Below are 19,333 nucleotides of genomic sequence, written 5' to 3'. Positions count from 1 at the left end.
GAGGAGCAGAGACCCCAGCTGGATGCTGGCTCTGACTCATCATATGATGGCTTTTGCTGTTACACTGCAGCAGAAGGACCTCACCAGTGTCCAGCAGATGCTGAGTCACGCTCTTTGACCTCCCATCCTCCACAGCTGTGAGCCAAATACACTTCTACTCATTGTAAATTACCAGCCTCTGGTTGTTTGTTATAGCACTGGGCATGGTGAGTGCTGAGATGAGCCTTATCCTGCCCCTTACCCTGAGGAGACAGAACTCCTGTGAATAGACAGATGACCCTAGGTGACAGGGCACAGGACTGTAGGACAGCATCTTAGTAAGGGAGAAAGATTAGGAATGTCATTTTCCTGGGTGATTTGCAGGTCACTGTACATTTCACTCAGGGCCACTTGTGACCACCTGGGCCACCAGTCCTTGTACCACAACCCAGCAACCCCTGCTCTTACTGACTGACCCCAACTGCCCTCCTTTGTGCCCAGCAGATGTCACACGTGCAGCCCAGTGAAGGCCACCATCTCAGTGCAACTATCTGGAAAAGCCCAGGGCAAAGGTATCAGTGAAGCCCCCTGGCTGGGGCCCAGCTGGTTTGCAGCAGGTTGCGATGCAGTGAAGTGTTTGGGGTGCTCTGACGTGCAGCAACGCAGCACTGAAACAGTGGCCCACACAGGCTCCAGCTAATAGGGAGAAGGCAAAATCGGAAGTCCACTTGTCTAACCAACTTTGCTACCTTCGGTATTACAAGGATTATTTTAAATGGCAATTCCGAGTCTTCTGTGAGGACCCTGTGAAGCTCTGGGTTCTATCCACAGCCAGGCTGGAGCTGCACTTCCAGATTCCTGTCCCTGTACGTTTCTGGGTTAGAGGTGGCCACGAGAGAAAGAAGTTAAATAAGTCACAAGACCGAGGGTCAGCAGGGCCCGGGGCTACGGCGGCTTTCGCAGATCCCTGCTGCGTCGTGTACTCGCCTCACTGGTGTGACATAACCGCTGACTCCTTGGTCTGATGGGAGGTGCTTTCCCTTCCTGGTCAGGAATGGGCGGAGGAGGCAATGGGAACAGGTATGCAGAACAACAGCACAGTCTCCACCTTCCTTGCCCTTGGAATGGGCAGCAACAGCCCATTCAGGCTGTGCCTTGCAGTTTCTAGCAAAGGTAAAAGGAACAGGTCCAGTGGTTTCCTTGAAAGGGAGCAGCATGGGTCTGGAAACAGTCACTGGGTAATGGGCCCAAAACCCAATCACCTCCAAAAGCCCCACCTATGAGCACATGAGGCCTTTGAGGACATCTAGTTATAAACCATGGAACCCTGAGTTCCATCCCCAGCATGAAGTTCAGCTTTCCAGAACAAAGAGAGAAGTTTACCCCTTTCAAAATATGCCTGTTTCCTCTTGACTTTCTTCCCTACCAAGTCCCCGCTGTTCTGTAATGACCACCTCACTTCCTCAGGCCGCTTGTGAACCAGGTTCCCCTCTGGGTCCTCATTATGTTTTAACACTCAGCATGCTCACCCGCACCGCCCCAGTGCCTCCCCTGCTCAGCCTTCCTGAGACTGACCGTCCAACCTGGGTGAGACCAACCCTCTGCCCCACCTGTGCACCCCACACTGAGGCTCCTGAGAGCTCTGGATGCTGGGAGATTCATGGTCTCCCCTTGGGGTGGTGGCCCCTTGGGGACAGAGTCCAGGTCTGCTGTGCTGACCTCACTGTGCAAGGAGGGTGTGTCCACTGTGGCTGCTGAGCAGGGGAGGGGAGACTGTGGCTCACGTAACTGGGCCTCTCCATCCGTCCTGTCCCTGGGTCCCACCCCAGACTCCGCAAATGTCGATGGCCTCAGGGGTGACATGGGGGTCTGGTCAGAGGCGACCCATTTTCACACTGCAGAAAATGTCACCCAAGGGGAAAGATATCAGCAGGGAGGGAGGCGATGGGGTTGGTCCCTGCATGGGGTGAACTGGGGAGAATCTCTCGCCCCTCTGGCTCCAGGATCCCAGGAGCAGACTTGGGTGGTGGGTGGCTGATCTCCAAGGGCTGCCTAGGCCCTGGCGCTGGCAGGTCTGAAGCTCCTCCCAGGAGGAGGCCCCCATGCTGACCTCACCCCTTCTTCCTGTGGGGCCTCCTGCAGGTCCTGCAACTCTGGGTTCCTCAGAGTAGAGGCTGGAGGAGGAGCAGACTCCCCTGGGTGGACCCGCAGCTCCAGACCGACATGCTGCTGCTGCTGCTGCTGCCTGTGCTGCTGCTGCTCTGGGTGCAGGAGGGGGTGTGGGGAGAGGCTTACTCCTTGAAGGTGCAGAGCCCGGTAACGGTGCAGGAGGGCCTGTGTGTCCATGTGCCCTGTGAGTTCACCCACCCCTATGAAGACCAGACTGAGTTGGACGCGGCTCACGGCTACTGGTTCCGGGAAAAGGCTGGGTTTACAAGACAGACTGTTGTGGTGGCCACAAATGATCCAAGTCAACCGGTGGAGAAGGAAACCAAGGGCCGATTCCACCTCACTGGGGATCCGCGAGCCAACAACTGCTCCCTGGACATCAGAGACGCCCAGAAGAAGGACGAAGGGTCATTCGTCTTTCGGATGGAGAGAGGATGGAAACGATACAGTTACATAGCATACCCGGTCTCTGTGCGTGTGACAGGTAGGGCCCGGGCTGCAGTAGCAGCCAGAGGGAAAGACAGGGCTGCGGGCAGAGCTGGGATGGACCCGCCCCTGGGAGGGTTTAGGGGTTAAGTTTTAGGGCTCCGGGGAGCAGGGGCCAGGCCTGGGCTTCCCTCAAGGCCACCTCAGAGCCTCCGTCCTGATCCTGGGGTCCCCTCTCCTCCCAGCCCTGACCCCACCCCCGGCATCCTCATCCCGGGGACCCTGCAGCCCGGCCGCCCCAGCAACCTGACCTGCTCTGTGCCCTGGGCCTGCGAGCGGGGGACGCCCCCCATCTTCTCCTGGGCGGGCGCCTCTGTGTCCCACCTGGACCCCGCGGTCACGAGCTCCCCCGTGCTCACCCTCACCCCGCGGCCCCAGGACCACGGCACCGCCCTCAGCTGTCAGGTGACTCTGCCCGCGGCCAGTGTGACCACGAGGACGACCGTGCAGCTCAACATCTCCTGTGAGAGCTGGGCGGGAAGGCGGGCTGCGGACGGAGAGGGCTCCGGGGCGGGAGAGGGGCTGGGTCCGGGCTGGGCGCCGGTCCTGGAATCTCGGGGCTGGGGCAGGGGCCGGAGGGCGCAGCCTCCCCCCTCCCGCCTCTGCAGCCCCTGGGGCGGAGGGCCGATGTTCCCGCCTCGCCACGGCCACCGACGGCCCTGCCTTGTCTCCTGCCCCAGACGCTCCGCGGAACCTGACGGTAACGGTGGCCCCGGAGCAGGCGCAGGTGCGGCGGGCGGGGCCTCCGGGGCGGGCGGGGTGGGCGGGGACGGGGCCTGCGCACCCTGGAGGCGGCCTGGTCAGAGACCCCTTGTTGGGGAACCCAGTGGCTCCTCCCCACCCACGGCCCCACCGGCCTCTCCCTCCCTCAGACTCCTGCACAGACCCCTCGGCCCCGCAAGGATGGGGCGACTCGCACGCAGCGGAATTGAACTCTCCAGGCCCCTCCTCGCCCCTCCGCTGGATCCGCCTCCACCCTTCTCTCTCTCTCTATTCCCCCAATAGCTTCCATCCAAGTGCTGGTGGAGGGAGACACACACGCACGCACACGCACGCACGCACACACGCACTCAGAACGCAGCAGTCTGTCCCAGGAGTGACCGTGACTCCCAGGCTGCGCTGACCCTAGCCTGTCCCCCTGAGGTCAGAGAGGGCACCGCGGTCCCTGGCGCACACGGCCCTGCTTCTCTGCGTTCCGCGGGCCTCTCCTGCCAGTGGACAGCCGTGGCACTGATCGCATGGTTCGGACAGAAATGTGTGTCTACTTCCATACGAGTGCGTGTGTCAGTGTGTCAGCTCCTAAGTCTGAGACACAGCCGGGTCACCGAGAGCGAGGGTCGGGTGGCCCGGTACTGCTGTGACAGGCTTACATGCCTGCCCTCACGGGCGGAAGTGCGTGTCTCCCTGTGCTTCAGTCCATGTCCGTGAGTCTGTGCCTCTCTCTGGACTCCAGCGCCCTTCTTTCTCTCGGTGTCTCCGTCGCTCAGGCCCTCTGCGTCTTCTCCGCAGCACCCACAGCCCTGGCGAACGGCTCCTCCCTTCCAGTCGTGGAGGGCCAAGCTCTGCGCCTGCTCTGTGCGGTCGACAGCCACCCCCCTGCCAGGTTGAGCTGGTCCTGGGGGAACCTGACTCTGTGTCCCTCCGAGCCCTCGAACCCTGGGGTACTGGAGCTGACCCCAGAGCACCTCAGGGGTGAAGGAGAATTCACCTGCCGGCGCAGAACGCTCTGGGCTCCCATCAGGTCTCGCTGAGCCTGTCCCTGCAGGGTGAATATTGAGGGGCTGTTCCCAAGCCCAGGCCAGGAGGGACCTGCAGCTCCCAGGTCTCTGAGCAAACAGCCCCTGTGGCTCCGCAGTGGGGTAGGGTGCACTCTGCTCAGCCTCAAGACAGATGCATGATCCAAATGTACCTCTTGGGCTTGGGGCTCCAGGGCCTCTGAGTGTTCCTAGAGAGTCGGAGTATGGGGTGGGGAGGCCTGGGCTGATATGGTCTCACACTGAGGGATGAGGAGGGTCTAGGAGGTCCATGACAAGTGCTAATATGAGAGGAGGGACTGAGGTTGTAATTTAGCAGGAAAATCTAGCTGCACTCACTTTCCCACAGGGAAACCAGGATCCATGTCCGAGGTGGTGCTGGTGACCATTGTAGAGGTGGCTGTCAAGGTCCTGCTCCTTGGGCTCTGCCTCATCTTCCTCAGGTGAGCGCTGCCCAGGGGTGGAGAGGAGGTGTGGGGGGGGGGCAGCCTGACCCCACTGAACCCCAGACTCCCACTGCTGGGAGATGCAAAGAGTTCAAAGGGACCTGGAGCCAGGCAGGGGCTGAGTGAGTGGTGAGGATTCACAGGGGCTGATGTCTCCCCAGCTCTGGCCTGATGTGGGTAGGGAGCCTGTCCCATGGAGGAGGTCTGGGGGCTGCACCTCCTCTCTCTCAGTCACCCCCTCCAGCCCTTAATGGGCACAGGTGAGGTGACCACTGCCCTCTGCACCCCCAGTGCCCACACTGAGAGGCCCTGCTCTCTTCACGCAGGGTGAACTTGAAAAGGAAAAAGGCACCCGGGCCTGCAGCGAAGATGCACACTGTCATGGCTTAGCTCTCAGGTGAGCGACACAGCTGTTCAGCATCCCAGTGCCCCTGGAGTCCTCCTCCGGGAGGTTTCCAGGATGCCTGGCTCAGCATGGCCGCAGGCGAGCTGACCATCATCGTCCTGAGCCCAGTTCTTTTTGGCCAGGGTCCCCATGTCCCCATGACTCAGTGGCCCCTTCTCTAAGCCAGGAGCGGCATGTGGTTCTCCCCTGTGAACAGTCTGCATCTTCTCCATCCCATAAGTGACTTACTGGTCCTTCTTCCCTGCCGAGCCCTGCTCACCTTGATTCCCTTCTCCATCCTGGTCATTCCCAGCCCTCATCTCTTCCCTGGCCACTGAATCCACCTCACTCACTCCTGCCTCGTCTCTCCCAACACCAGCCTCCGGCGTGTGTGTGCAGACAGTCAGAGTCCACTTGCTCCACATTGCTCTCCGTGGAAAGAGACGAGTAGATGCCGTTCCTGGACCAAGCCTTGCACGACCTGTGTCCTGCTGGACTCTGCTCCAGTGCCTCCTCTCCATGCTGGATGAAGCTGTCACCACAGCCACTGGCCAGGCCCTCTGGGACCTGAGACTGCGTGTGCAATTCCTGTCCCTTCCACTTTTTGCCCACCCAAGGGCTGGTCACCCTTCAGGCTCGGTCTACAGTGTCAGTTAGGAGTGTGTGCCTATGTGTGTGCAATCCTTGGGTACGACTCTGGGTGGAGGAATTCTCCACCACTTATGAACTACTTTGGTGACTAATGCTGGGCTCTTGCCATAAGCTGATGTTTTCATGGTGCCAGGGATGCCTCAGTGCCTGGAGCAACACAACCTTTGTCATTGAGAAGCTGTCATTCTAGAGATAAGAGGAACGGAAATAAAAGGAAAGAACCGATCAACCAGGAGCCAGATGTGTTGATAGGTGTCTGTAGAGAAAGCAGGCAGGGAGAGGATCAGTAACACTGGGGCCAGTCTCTGTGTCTGGTGGTGTGAGTGAGGAGTGATGTTTGAGCAAAGACTCAAAGGTGGCCGGAAGCACGGTCTGAGTTTTACTAAGAAGAATTAGCTCAGGAAGAGGGAAAGGGGAACAGTGAGGGCCCTTGGCCAGACCAGGCCTGGTGCATTCTGCAAGCAAGGGCCTGTGCTTTAGGGGAGAGGAAGGCCAGACGGGGGCTGGGGCTCTGTTGTACAGACTGTTGGGGCTCCGTGCGGTGAGGCAGAACCCACAGAAGATGCAGAGCCCTGACTGGGCTCACTTTACCAAGAACCCCAAGGCTGCCTGCTCACAGGGAGCACAGGCCAGTGCAAGTGCTGGCAGCATCAGAGAGAAGGGTGTATTCATCAGTTTCCCTCCACTGTGACAAACTACCTGAGATAAACAACTTACAAGAGTGGAGAGTTTGTTTTGGCCCATGATTTCAGAGGGTTCAGTCCATGGTCACTTGGCCCCACTACTTTGGGCCTGTGGTGCTGTCAGGCAATAATTAGACATCAGTGGGGCTGAGGGACTAGGAGGACCAAAACAATATGCTTTGCCAATTAGAGTTAAATAAATGAAGACCTCAGCAGATGATACATTTATGGTTAGCTATTAGATCACAGGCCCTATACAGCATCATGAGGCCTCACAGCTGTGCAGAGTGCTCAGCTGCACTTCATGGCCAGCCAGAACCACAGGGTGGTTAATTCTTAACACCAGCCAGACGTTCAGCTTTCCTGGTGACATTCCAAGGTGACATCTGAGACGAAATCAGCATGATCAGCGCAGAAACCAAGCAGTGATAATCACTACAGTGCCTAAGCCCAGGAGTTACTGCCCTGTGTACGAAATGCCACTGTACAACTGCCTCCTTGGCTTTTGCCCACCCTTTCCCTTAAGGTGCACTTTGGCCTTGCACTGCTGTTTTCATTCTCTGTATCATTGTGCCTTTACTCTCACAACTTTCTGTGTCTTGACTAAATTCCTTCATCAAGAACAGAAGGACCAAGGAATCCTCCCACCAGGCTGCTAACAATGCCATGGCGAATCAAGGTGGCAGTGCAGGGCTGAGGTCTGTTCACCTCTTGCCAGCTGAGGAGCAGTAAGAGATAGCAAGGCACTGGATCCCAGTGTCTCCTGCAAGGCTGCACCTCCAGTGACCTAAGTTGCTACCACCAGGCAAGTTTATTTCAACTCACAGATCCAGAAGTTTCCGTCTGTGGCCTTTGGGCCTTTTCTGGCAACGGGAGTGTGTGGTGGAGGAAGTGTCCACCCCATGGCAGCCAGGAAGCAGGGAGAGGAAAGAAGGGGCTGAGATCCCAGTATGGCCTTCAAGGGCCTCCGCCAGGGTCTTAACCTGCTCTCAGTGGGTGCCATGTCTCAAGGGTTCCGCCGCCTTCCGAGAGCACCACAGGCGGGGACCAAGTTTTCAGCACATGAGCCTTTAGGGGAACATATTTTTCTCCTTTTTTCTTGTATTCCACACCTTGTGAACTCATTTTGCTGGCTGAAAGAGTATGGAATAATATATCTCATGTCATTTTCGTAGAAGAAAAACTATTTGAAGGTATTTTTTGGTTTTCCCTCATGTGTATCCCCTATAAACGTTTGTCATGTGCAAGCTCAGAGCTTGGACAGAATTTTTTGTATATGTAAATTGGTTCAAATACATGGAATTTCATACAGGTTTTCTCCTGTGTTATATATGCATTATGTGCAGGTATGATATTTTCTTCACTACTTTTTCTATCTTAATATCATGCGGAATTTTATTGTATTATTCTTCCATTCTTAATACTGTACCACATTCCTGCTCCGCAACTGCTCACTTCTTCAAATTGTCTCCCCCACCCAGCGTGAAATTTGTAACTGCCTGTTCTATTAGCACCCAAAAATGTGGAAGGCCTCCCAACCACCATTTCTGCTGTGTCCTTAGGATGTGGAGTAAAAAATACAGATCTAACAGTTTATGTTATAGAATGGCTTGCTTTGCTCTGGTGACTGTTTATAGTTTTTAAATAAAAGACTGAACATTAAAAAACAAATCCAAACTCAGCCAAGGGAAGGGGGAGATGGATGCTCACAGGGGAGGCCAGATGGTGAGAGACAGGGAGGTGGGGCGCTGAGGACGTGTCTGATGCGTGTGGAGGGTCAGGGCTGACAGGGTTCCCGTGGATGTGGTCAGGAAGGGAAAGAGGGACAGCAAGGCTGATGGCAGGACATTTCTGGAGCGCCCAGAACGCTGGAGTCCTGCTCTGTGGAGGAGCAGATGCAACACAGGGAGAGAGGGTCTGGGCCGCAGAGTTAGGGCCCACGGCTGGGGTGAAGGGAAGCCAGGGGAGGTGAGAAAGAGGTGACCACACACAGGGGAGGGGAAGCTTGTTACTGGTGACCTTCGTAACAGCAGCTTTTTGTTTATGAATCCTAATAATTTCCTTTGGATCACCTTTGAATATGTTCAAGAAATAGTTTCTGCTCGTCCAGGTATAATCAAAAAATTAAAATTTTATGTTTATATTGTGTGGTGCAATTTTATATAGGTATTCATTCTGCACCTTATTATTTTCTTGACCAGTAGAAATAACATATAATTATGGTGTCACGGCAACATTTCAAAGTGCATTTGCACTGTGAAATTAAAGCAGGCTAAGTCACATATGAATTACTTTGCATATTTATTGACACCTCTGCCTTCTAAAATAACACACTCCCATCCATGAAAAGATTGCTTTACATCTGGCACTATTTTCTTGTATTGCTTTGTGATGACAACATTTGAAATTCAGTCTCATACAATTTTGAAATGATTAACGTAGTCAGCATGCTGGACAGATCTCCGGGACTTGTTCCTCCTGTCTAACTGCAACTTTACTCCCTTTCATTAACCTCTCACCATGCTCTTCCCAGTGTCTTGACTCTTGCCACCACCTCTGCACTCTTGCTGGAAGAGTTTGAATTTTTCAGACTTAACATGATACAATGTGATATTTGTCTTTCTATGCCTGGATTACTTCACATAGCATAATATCCTCTAAATTCATCTATGTTGTTGCAAAGAACAGGGTCCTTTCCTATGGATGTATAATCACTCTGAATGTGCCTGTGTGTGTGTGTGTGTGTGTGTGTGTGTGTGTGTGAACGCCACATGTGTGTACCCATTCACCCATTCAAGGACATAGTTGTTTCTGCATCTTAGCTATTTTGTGCTGCGATGGATATGGGAATAATAAGGGATATAAGAATGCAGGTATCTCTTTGAGATATTGATTTCATTTCCTTATCTGTCTAGGCCAAAAATGGAATTGCTGGATGACATGATTGTTCTGTTTTTATTTTTTTGAGAAATCTCCTTACTGTTTTCTACAATGGCTATACTAACTTACACCCTACAAAGAGTGTACACGGGTTCCTTTTCTTCGACTTCTTTGAGTATCTTTTCTCTTTAGGAAAATAGCTGTCCCTACAAGGGTGAGGTGACATCATTTTCCTGATGATCCATGATGTTGAGCATTTATTAGATACCTGCTGTCCACATAGATCCACTTTTGAGAAAGTTACATTCAGGTCTTCTCCAATTTTCATTAGAGCAATTTATTTTCTTGCTATGAAATTTTTATGTTCCTCACGTGTTTTGGATGTTAAGCCCTCACCCATTGTGTGGTTTGTGAGTATTTTCTCCCTTTCTATTGTTTGCCTCTTCCCCAGACTGATTACTTATTTTTCTGTGCAGAAGTTTCCTATTTTGGTCTAGTTTAGTTTTTATTGCCTGTGCTTCGGGGCTCATCTCCCATATGCCTGCATCCGCTCCCTCCCTGTCCTCCAGTGGCTTCCAGGGCTTCAGGACTTACGTTCGAGCCTTTCATCCACTTGGAGCTGATGGTGTATTTGGTGTAGGATCCCCGACCACAGAGCTTTAATGGACTGATGGAGAGGGTATGAAAACTAACCAGGGAAAGTTTGGGAAGAACTGGGAGAAGGGAATGGGGATGAGGAGCAACCTTGTGAAACTGTGGCTGTGAAGCGGACCAGAGAAATGGCCATGGGACAGAGAAACTTGCTTCTTATTCTTCTCTGCAGTTGTCCACAGCTGCTCCATGATTCCTCTCCCATCATCTCCAAGCCACTGAAGCAATTGCCGCACAGCTGGTGTCTGAAACAAAGACACTTATTCCCAGCTGTCCTCACCACTGTTCAAGGCAGCCCTGCAGCTCTGTCCCTTAATGAAAGCCCTGCCGTGGGTGTTTGTGTTTCAGCTCATTTTATTTCTCTCATTATTGGTGCCAGACACCCAGAAGGGATGTGATCAGGATTTTCCAAGGATCCCCCCGCTGGCCTGGGCTGATTGGCCTCCAGACCTCCCTTCTCCGACCCTGCCAAGCCAACAGCCAACCAGAGGCCTTCACTCCTGCCATTGCTGACGCTTAACATCCACACCGGCCTTCAGTTCCTGGTTTGGAGACCAAAACTGAAAAAGTAACTGGGCTATGAGGATAGCCAATATTTTAGCCCCAGCCCCTCAAGATCAACAAAGATTCAAGACCTAAGGGAACCTTCTCTACAGGATCCTACATCTTTGCAGCAGTTGCGGGCCTTTACCAATCAGACAGTCAGTGAACTCATTATGGACAGTTATCAACCTCTCACCAAGGGAGACCATGCCACCATCACGAAGGACCCAGACCTGTTACCCTTTATTACCGCCCCGGTGCCAGCAGGAAGCAGCTGCCAAAAATAGACCTCCGCCCTTAATCCGTAATAATATCAAGAGTCTGGAATGATAGAGTTCTCTGCTAGATAAAATGGCCCCAACACCCCTGCGTCCTAAAATGGCCCCTGCCTACAGGGAAAGAGTCATTCCAGAGAGAACAAAGACCTGCTCTTTCCCACCTCACCCCCAGTTGTAGCCAATCGTCTGCATCCACCACACTCCCCCAGCCCCTATAAACCTCACCCAGCCAGCCCCTGGTTGCTGCTCTCGCCATTGTTTGAGACAGCCCGGCAGCTCTGTCTCTTAATAAAAGCCCTGCTTTGGGGGAAAAAAAAAAGACATTCCCTCACAGTTCTGGGTGGCAAAATGCTGAAGTCATTTCTTCCAGGGTCCAAATCTAAGAGTTCCATGGGCAGTGCCCCAAGTAGGGACCTGGGGGCCAGGGGCCAATGCTGGCTTCTCCAGGAATGTGAGGCTGCTGTCCGCTGGACTGCTGGCTGTGTCACACCAGCCCCTGCTTCTGTGTTCATTGGCCCCGTCCTCCTCAATATGCAGGAAAACCTCCTCTGCTTGCCCAGTACAAGGGCACCTGGGATTGGATCGAGGAGCCAACTGGGTGATCCGGGGTGAGCCTCACTGGTTCAGGCCCTGACTCCATCACATCTGCAAAGACTCACAAGTAGCACCCACAGCTCTGGCAGCTGAGGCCTGGGTTCCCCTGGGGACTCTGCTCTGCCTGCTGAGCAGCTGCATGACCTTCTGAACGCCCATGTGCCCCAGACCTCATCTCCTGTCCTCATCTTCGCTCTGCTCCTCCGCATCCTCACACACATGACGGTGTTGCCATGGGTAGCACACATTTGGGGGGTGCAGCCCTTGTGCCCTGAAAAAGAGAAAAGAAAATGCACACACAATGGGAAAATATCTATAACTAGAGGATATCTTGTATCAAGAGCATACCAAGGACTTTCAAAACAAAAACAATCTGAAAAACAAGAAAATGAAAAAAATCCCAGTTTTTTTCTGGACAAGAAAAGAAACAAAAATCTGTGTTTAGAAAAGGACAAAGTATAGTCACGTGACAAAATGTTCAACATCACTAATTACTAGAGAAATGCAAATCAGATCCACAATACCAAAATATCATGTCATCTGAAATATATGCAGTAAAAATGAGATTCCACTCTATACCCATTGCTGATGTTGTTATTTTTAATAATGAGAAATTACAAGTGTTGAGGAGGATGAGAAGGAACTAGAACTCTTAGCATTACTGCTGAGAATGTAAAATTGTACAACTGCTATGAAAACAGTACAGGGGTTCCTCAAAAAATTAAAAATAGAATGATCATATGATCAAGCAGTTCTCACCATTAGACCTCAAAGAATTGACAAGGGCTTGAGGAGGCAATTTTTATGCATCCATGGTCAGAGTAGCACTATTCACAATAGCTAAGAGCGGGGAGCAACAAAAGTGGCCATCAATAGAAGCACAGGTTAAAAAAAACGTGTTATACACTATTATTCAGCATGAGCTATGTCAAGGATGGACCCAGAATAAGTGCAATAAGTCAGTCACCAAAGGACAGATAAGTGTCTGATTCCACTCATAGGAGACACTTAGATTGGCAAATTCTTCAACACAGGAAGTACAGTGCTTGTTGTCAGGGGCAGGGGAAATAGACCGGTATCTTCTAAGGGGCCGGAGCTCCTCTCTGGAAAAGGGTCTTGGCAATGACTGCACAGCAGTGTGAAAGTGGTTAATGCCACCAACCTGTACATTCAAAACAATTAGAATGCTAAACACTTCCCATTCATTTTACCTTAGTACCTACAAAAGTAACCAAGTATTTGACCATCTTTGTCACCAGAGGTCAAAAATGAATGACTAATAACAAGTTAAAAACATGTTCGACATCATTTACCATTATGAAATTGCAGGTTAAAGTCAGAAATTACAGGGTAGCAACACATGCTAATTAGAATGGCTAAGAACAAAAATAAAATTTAAAAATCCTGACACTGCCAAATGCCAAAGAGGATATGAAGCAAGTACAGAGAGCACATAGAGTGTTATGAGAACACAGAATGGTGCGACCACTTTGGAGAAGAGTTTGGAAATTTTGTACACATGTAAGCTTACACTCATCATTTGATCAGGCAGCCCCAGAGAAGTATTCACCCAAGTGTAGTCCAAACACATCCACACAAAAACCTGCATGGCATATTTATGGCAACTTTATTTCACAGTCACCAAAATCTGAAAACAATCCAAATGCTCCTCGGCCTGTCAGTGTATACAAAAAGATGGTTCAGGGCTGGGGATTTAGCTCAGTGGTTCTGTCGCCTGCCTCACAAGCACAAGGTCCCGAGTTCGATCCCCAGCACCAAAAACAAAACAAAACAAAACAAAACAAAAAGATGGTTCATGGGAACAGAGTGATACCTTCAGTAATTAAAAGGAACACAGTATGATACACACCCCATCACACGATGACCCCCAACGCATTATGCCTGTTGGTGAAGCCACTGTAAAGACTGTACTGAGTAAGATGGAAAACAACACAAACCAAACAAAAAAGAATTTATATAATCACCTCATATTGGTTGAAAATATGTCTTCTGAGGCACATAAAACTGTGGGAAGCAGATTTGCTATGTGAAAGGAAGAACTCATCTGTAAGATAGGAACAGACTGAAAATCACCACTGTTTACAGCACACCAATGGCAGGAAAGTGGACAAGTTTCATCTGCAATTAAGAACATGTGTCCTGCCGGGTGTGGTGGAGCAAACCTGTAATCCCAGCACTCAGGAGGCTGAGGCAGGAGGATCACTGTGACTTTGAGGCCAGTCTGGGCTACATAGTGAGTTGAAGACCAGCTAGAGCTACATAGTGAGACTCTTGTCTCAAAAAAAGAAAAAGAAAAGAACATGTGTGCATTTTCATGAGGATGCCGCATGGCTCTTATTCTGGAAGTGTCACTGACACTCTGGAAGCTGGTGGAGTAGATGACAGAGAAACAATTCCATGCTGAGAATTTGTCAAAATACCTAATGCATCGCCATGGCCTGTGGCAAGCTCACAGGCAGCTTATGTGTCTGGTGTGGTCCTGAGGATCCTGCATCTCAGGGCAGGGACCCCAGCAGTGCTGTCCTGCTTGTCTCCTGCCTCACCAATCCTGCAGCTCACTGCATGTTTGCTGAATGCGTGAATGAATGAGTGCATGAATGAATGCATCAGTGAGTAGACGCTGCCTTCTCTTCACCTGGGACCTCTCCTCACTCTCGCTCACACAGACCCTACCAAACCCTGTGTCCTGCAGGGCCAACCACCCTGAGGACTAGGGAGCTGACTCTCCTCAGCCAGACAGGAGGCGCCCAGCTCCTGGTACACAAAAACCGTGACCAGAAAAACACCTCAGAGTGGGAGGACCTTGAACTTTTGCCTGTGCTACCTGCCTAAGATATCCCCAAGGGCCTGGTCCAGGCCTAGATTCCACAGGAAGTGCTTCACCTGGGGAAACAACATGGCATCTGCCTCTTTTCTGCTCCCTGAGTAACAGTTTTAGGGTTTCGGTCCCTTCTGACAGAGGGGATAAACCCCAATCACATGTAGGTCTGAGTTCCTCTTCTATGAGCCACTGGGGTCTGGTGCTCCTCCCACTTTCCATGGTCACACGCCACTTCCTCTACACAAAGATCTTTCTCTGCTCACTCACAGGAGCCTGCAGCCTCCAGCTCTGAGATGCTGCCCTCTCTGCTGCTGCCCCTGCTGTGGGCAGGTGTGTGGGCTCAGGGAGAGGGGCCGTGGGGGCTGCACAGAGCTGACCTTCCTTTCCCGCAGGGTCTCTGGCTAATATTCCAGGATACCAGCTGACAGTGCCAGAGCCCGTGGTGGTGCAGGAGGGACAGAGCACCTTCATACCCTGCAGAGTCTCCTACCCCGGGAGATACTGGAGCAACTTTTCCCCAGCCTGGGGCTACTGGTTCAAGAAAGAGGCTAATTATGACCGGGATCCTCCAGTGGTCACAAATAACCCATCTCGTGAAGTGCAGAAAGAGACCCAGGGCCAATTCCACCTCCTTGGAGACCCCAGGACCTACAACTGCTCCCTGCGCATCAGAGATGCGCGCAACAAGGACACAGGAGTCTACTTCTTTAGGGTGGAGAGAGGCAGTGGCATGCAGTACAATTACAGACAGAACCAGCTCTGTGTGTTTGTGATGGGTAAGGAGGGAGGCTAAGAGGGCTGCACAGATGGGGGCTGGGGGCAGAGCAGGGTGGGGCTGGGATCCCCTGCTCCTCAGGGGGTGCAGAAAGAACGGGGCAGAGGGCTGGCCAGGGAGATGACGGAGCTGGGACTGTTGCGCTGAGGGCCACACTTGGGGTCCCCTCCAGGGCTTCAGTGCCTCGCTCCTCCCCGGCTCTAACAGAGACTCCTGACATCCACATCGCGGGGCCCCTGGAGTCTGGTCACCCTGGGAACATAACCTGTGCAGTGCCGTGGCCTTGTGAGCAGGGGACACCCCCCACTTTCTCCTGGATTGGGGTGAACCTCACTTCTACCCTGGGCCCCGAGACTCCCCGCTCTTCGGTGCTCACCATCAGCCCGGGACCTCATCACCATGGCACCAACCTCACCTGCCAAGTGACTTTCCCTGGAGCCAGTGTGGCAGTGGAGAGCACCGTCCAGCTCAGTGTGGCCTGTGAGTGCTGGGCCAGAACACACAGGGCCCAGGGAGGAGCGGAGTGAGGGGCCAGGGAGAGCCCGGGCCAGGGATTCAGACCCCTTTCTGGAGGTGCGGCTGGGGTCAGATGAGACACACCAGGCAGGCAAGCTGCTCATTGCCACCACCCACCAATCAGTGACTGATTTCTGTTCCAGATGCACCGCAGAACATGTCCATCCATGTCTTCAGGGCCAACAGCACAGGTCAGAGGGGCCCTCACCTATGGGGGCTGTGGAGGGAGTGGGTGTCTCCATCCTGCTGGCTGGGTGATGCTCTCCAGTGTCACTGTGAATTCCTATGACAACTCAGCTCACCTCCAGTAGCTTCCTGTGTGCTGATCCCTCTTCTTCCTCTCCTGCGGCTCCTTCTGTCCTGATTCTCTAGCAACCCTCTGACAGCGCCATCTCACTGTCCCGGAAGCCTCAGTGCCTGAGTGCCCACAACTGGGCAGGCCCTCTCTTTGGGAGCACATCCCCCTGAGTTATTAAGTCCAGATCCTGGAAGCCTCTTCAGACCGCTGGGTCTCACCAAACAATACAAGTCAGTGAGTTTTGCAAACTGGAATTCTGGAAAATGTCACTAATCACTTCCTTCCTCTATCAGGGCCTTGGGCCCTTCTCATCAGGAAGGACCTGCTCCAGCCTCCCTTCTGACCCCTCTCCACTGCTCAGAGCCAGGGGGATCGCTCTGTAACCCAGGTATGACCCCATCCCTGCCCTGCTCAGAACCATCCCACGGCTCCTCGGGAGAAGGCCCAAAGGCACCACCTGCCTTGGTTCCTCCAAGATGTCAAACCTGCCTGAGTCAGCATGAATCCTTGTTTTGCACATCGAGGTCCGTTGTCCTGGCCTGTCCTCCCTCGAGTGTTGATGGGCCACCTCTTGCTTGTATCTCCATCACCTGTGCTGGGGTCTTATGCTCCCTCCACCCACCCTTCCGTCTCATGGGCCCTTGGCCCTCCTTGCCCTCACTTGCAATGCTTGAGCAGAGATGCTGTTTGCCATGCCTGCATCTGAGGGAGGGCACAGGCGGAGAAGGGTCTCTCAGTCCTGCCCCTCTGGCTCTCTGCCTGGTCGGTCCCACAGCTCCTGGGCAGCGCCACCACCCTGTGAGTCCAAGGGGGCCAGTCCCGGTGCCTGGTCTGTGGCACTGACAGCCCCCCTCCAGCTGAGATGAGCTGGGCACAGGGCAACCTCGCTTTGAGCCCCCCACAGACCTTGGATGCTGGGGTGCTGGAGCTGTCCCAGGTGGCTGCAGAGGATGGCGGAGATTTCACCTGCTGGGCTCCTGCCACGTCTCCCTGCGCCTGGCTGCCCAGGGTGAGCATGAGATGGGCCCCCTTGCAGGGTGAGCCGCAGACCTGGGGGAGCCATACCCATCCTCCCCCTTCCCCTCCCCCAGGTACTTCCTGTTCCTGCACCCAAATCTGTGGGGAACAGCAAGGGTGCTGGTCCCTAGTCCTCACCCTGCTCAGGGGAACCCTCATGGGGGCCAGCTTCATTCTCACCTACGGCTCACCTGGATCTACTACACCAGGTGAGCAGAACGTGCTCAGAGTGTCCTAGGTTTTCAGCCCCCAGTCCTTGAGTGTCTTCACCCATCTTGTCCTCCTAGACCAAACCTTCCACAACAGAAGTCTCTCACCTCACCACCGTTTCCCTCACAGGTGTGAGGACTCCTGAGTGCACAGAGCCTCTCAGCACAGGGGGGCTGAGGTCCAGGCTGCAGCTCTCTGACAGGTGAAGAAGACCCACCAGGCCTCTGTGTCCTGAGACTCAGCCCTGCCCGGCTCTGTGGAACAAGGAGCAGATAGTTGGCTTGACCCTGCCTCTTCCTCTGAAAAAGAGTCCCTTGCCCTTCCCCTCCAGGCTCTTCCTTGGGGTTCTAATGGAAAGCTTGGGAGGGCCAGTGAGGAAATAGATGCTTCCACCTCAGCCTCCAGAGGGCTGGGATTATAGACATGCACCACCACACCCTGCTTTTGTGTGGTTTTGATAAATCCAGATTTTTTTATCAATACTGTAATATATTTTTCTATAAATCCATCAAGTTCTAAGGAGTTTGTTGTTAGAAAAATCAACTTTTTTGTATTTGTTTCCATGCTGGCCATCTCCTCCCTCCTCTGCATCCTCAAAGACCCCCGGATCCCAGGTCTGCGGGCAGCTCAGGGTGAGGTTTTCCCGCACCCCGCTGAGCCTGGCTGGGGTTATTGTCAGCATCACAGACCAGGGGCAGGGGAACTGCTCCTCACTCCCTGGTGTACGTCCAAATTTCTCCAGAGTACGTTTTTCCTCTGCTGGCGATCTCCTACATTTCTCATAGGATACATATACCGGTGAGAAGTACTCTCAGCTGTTGTTTATCAGGAAATATTTTTACCACCTCTTGTTTCAGAAGGAAATTTTATTGGAATTGGAATTCATAAGGAGTTCGAGGTTAACGTTTTCTTCCATTCTGCACCTTAAGTTTTGGTGACTTCCATAATTTCCTATGGGAAATCTGCTGTAATTATTTCTTCACTTCTTTCTTTGTATTTTTCTCTGGTTGGTTGTAAATTTTTACCCCGAGCTTTCAATTATTTGATTATTATATGTCTTTGTGTAGGCAAGGGTGTGTGAGAGAGAAAAGAGAGGGAAGGAGGGAAGAAAAAGGTGAGTATTCTATTCGTGAAAATTTGAGGCCTTTGTTTACATTGATATATTGTTTTCAGTTTCTCTTCTCTCTGAATGGTGCATATGGAGTGCTGGGGGTTTATTCCTTTAAGGAGCAGTGGTCTTTTTTCTTGACAACAGTTAAGTTGCTTGCAAGTTTGGTTGATCTTTCTATTAAGGCTCTCTGATTTTTGTGCTTTCCAGTGATAGGGCACATGTGTGTAGGGCTTTGGTCTAGGGCTACTTTAGTCTCATTTCAATGCTGTGGCCTTTTAGGGCCCCTAAGTGAACCTGTGAATTCAAAGGGACATGTTTCCTCTGAGAAATAATCTCTTAAATTTATGGTCCACTGATTTTCAACCAGGGCACAAAATCATTTAGTGGGAAAGAATAATTTCCTCAACAAATGTTGTGCATGGAACTGGTCAGGATGATGTTGCTTGCAGTCAAAATATGCCAAAGAGAGGGTTGTGTTTCCAGCTTCCCATCAGAAAGGGGAGGCACCATGGAAAAGTCTAACAGAGGGGATAATTAGAGTAGATCACACTGGGGAAGTAGCTCATTATAGAGCACTTGCCTCCTATGTCAGAGGCCCTGGGTCTGATCTCTGATACTGAAAAAGTAAAGAACGGAGAAAAGATCCGAGCATGCATTCCACTCCTTTCTTTTCTCTGGCCTGGACTGGAGGAAAATAACAGCTGACTGAGACCCATGCATGGTGTGACGTTGTCAGTCACCGGTGCACGGGGAAGGGGAACCCAGCCCATAGGAGTCATCCAAAGTACTATCAATGGGACAGAGAAGTTATAAAATCAAATTGCGGAACAACTTACCAAAAAAAATTTCAACTTCGACCAATCCACAGACACATCAGTGTCACGTGGCCAAAGGCCACCAGGGAAGGCACTGTAGTGGGTCCCCACTTGTAGCAAGGGTCAGAGGGTGCACACCATAGAAACCACAGAGCAAATCACCAAGAGAGTCTTAGGGATTGTTCACTACCTTTGTTACCAACTTGGGGAGAATGTGAAGGAAGGAAACCTTGCTCTGGGTTGGATGTCG

The 19,333-nt window shown here is 52.3% G+C and overlaps 1 protein-coding gene and 1 pseudogene across 2 annotated transcripts; both read left to right on the top strand.

Annotated features, from left to right (window-relative positions):
- Positions 1-1,855: 1,855 nt before the first annotated feature.
- On the top strand, positions 1,856-8,670 carry LOC101708523 (sialic acid-binding Ig-like lectin 13; annotated as a pseudogene). The gene is made up of 8 exons (XR_015447284.1): positions 1,856-2,632; positions 2,820-3,097; positions 3,315-3,361; positions 3,783-3,909; positions 3,994-4,400; positions 4,738-4,831; positions 5,161-5,231; positions 5,533-8,670. The product of XR_015447284.1 is annotated as a sialic acid-binding Ig-like lectin 13 (transcript).
- LOC101701613 (sialic acid-binding Ig-like lectin 9) lies at positions 5,309-17,997 on the top strand. Its single transcript, XM_087200901.1, has 4 exons — positions 5,309-5,363; positions 14,734-15,117; positions 15,324-15,596; positions 15,776-17,997. Exons 1-4 carry the CDS (start codon positions 5,309-5,311, stop codon positions 15,919-15,921), a joined length of 858 nt encoding a protein of 285 aa, XP_087057027.1. The 3' UTR covers positions 15,922-17,997.
- The last annotated feature ends 1,336 nt before the right edge of the window (positions 17,998-19,333 follow it).

This window comes from Heterocephalus glaber, unplaced genomic scaffold (assembly GCF_053883595.1).
Source record: "Heterocephalus glaber isolate CG9 unplaced genomic scaffold, H.glaber_assembly_v1.0 deba00001745, whole genome shotgun sequence".
Taxonomy (NCBI): domain Eukaryota; kingdom Metazoa; phylum Chordata; class Mammalia; order Rodentia; family Bathyergidae; genus Heterocephalus; species Heterocephalus glaber.
The sequence above is the reverse complement of the archived record's forward strand: the minus strand, read 5'-3'. Positions and strand labels throughout refer to the sequence as shown.

What these genes read in the sequence shown, in the direction of transcription:
- LOC101701613 (XM_087200901.1), top strand. Translation starts at nt 5,309, where the DNA reads ATGGCCGCAGGCGAGCTGACCATCATCGTCCTGAGCCCAGTTCTTTTT. An exon ending in CCCAGTTCTTTTTGGCCAGG is followed by an intron (nt 5,364 to 14,733) that starts GTCCCCATGTCC and finishes CCTTTCCCGCAG; the next exon opens with GGTCTCTGGCTAATATTCCA. An exon ending in CGTCCAGCTCAGTGTGGCCT is followed by an intron (nt 15,597 to 15,775) that starts GTGAGTGCTGGG and finishes TTTCTGTTCCAG; the next exon opens with ATGCACCGCAGAACATGTCC.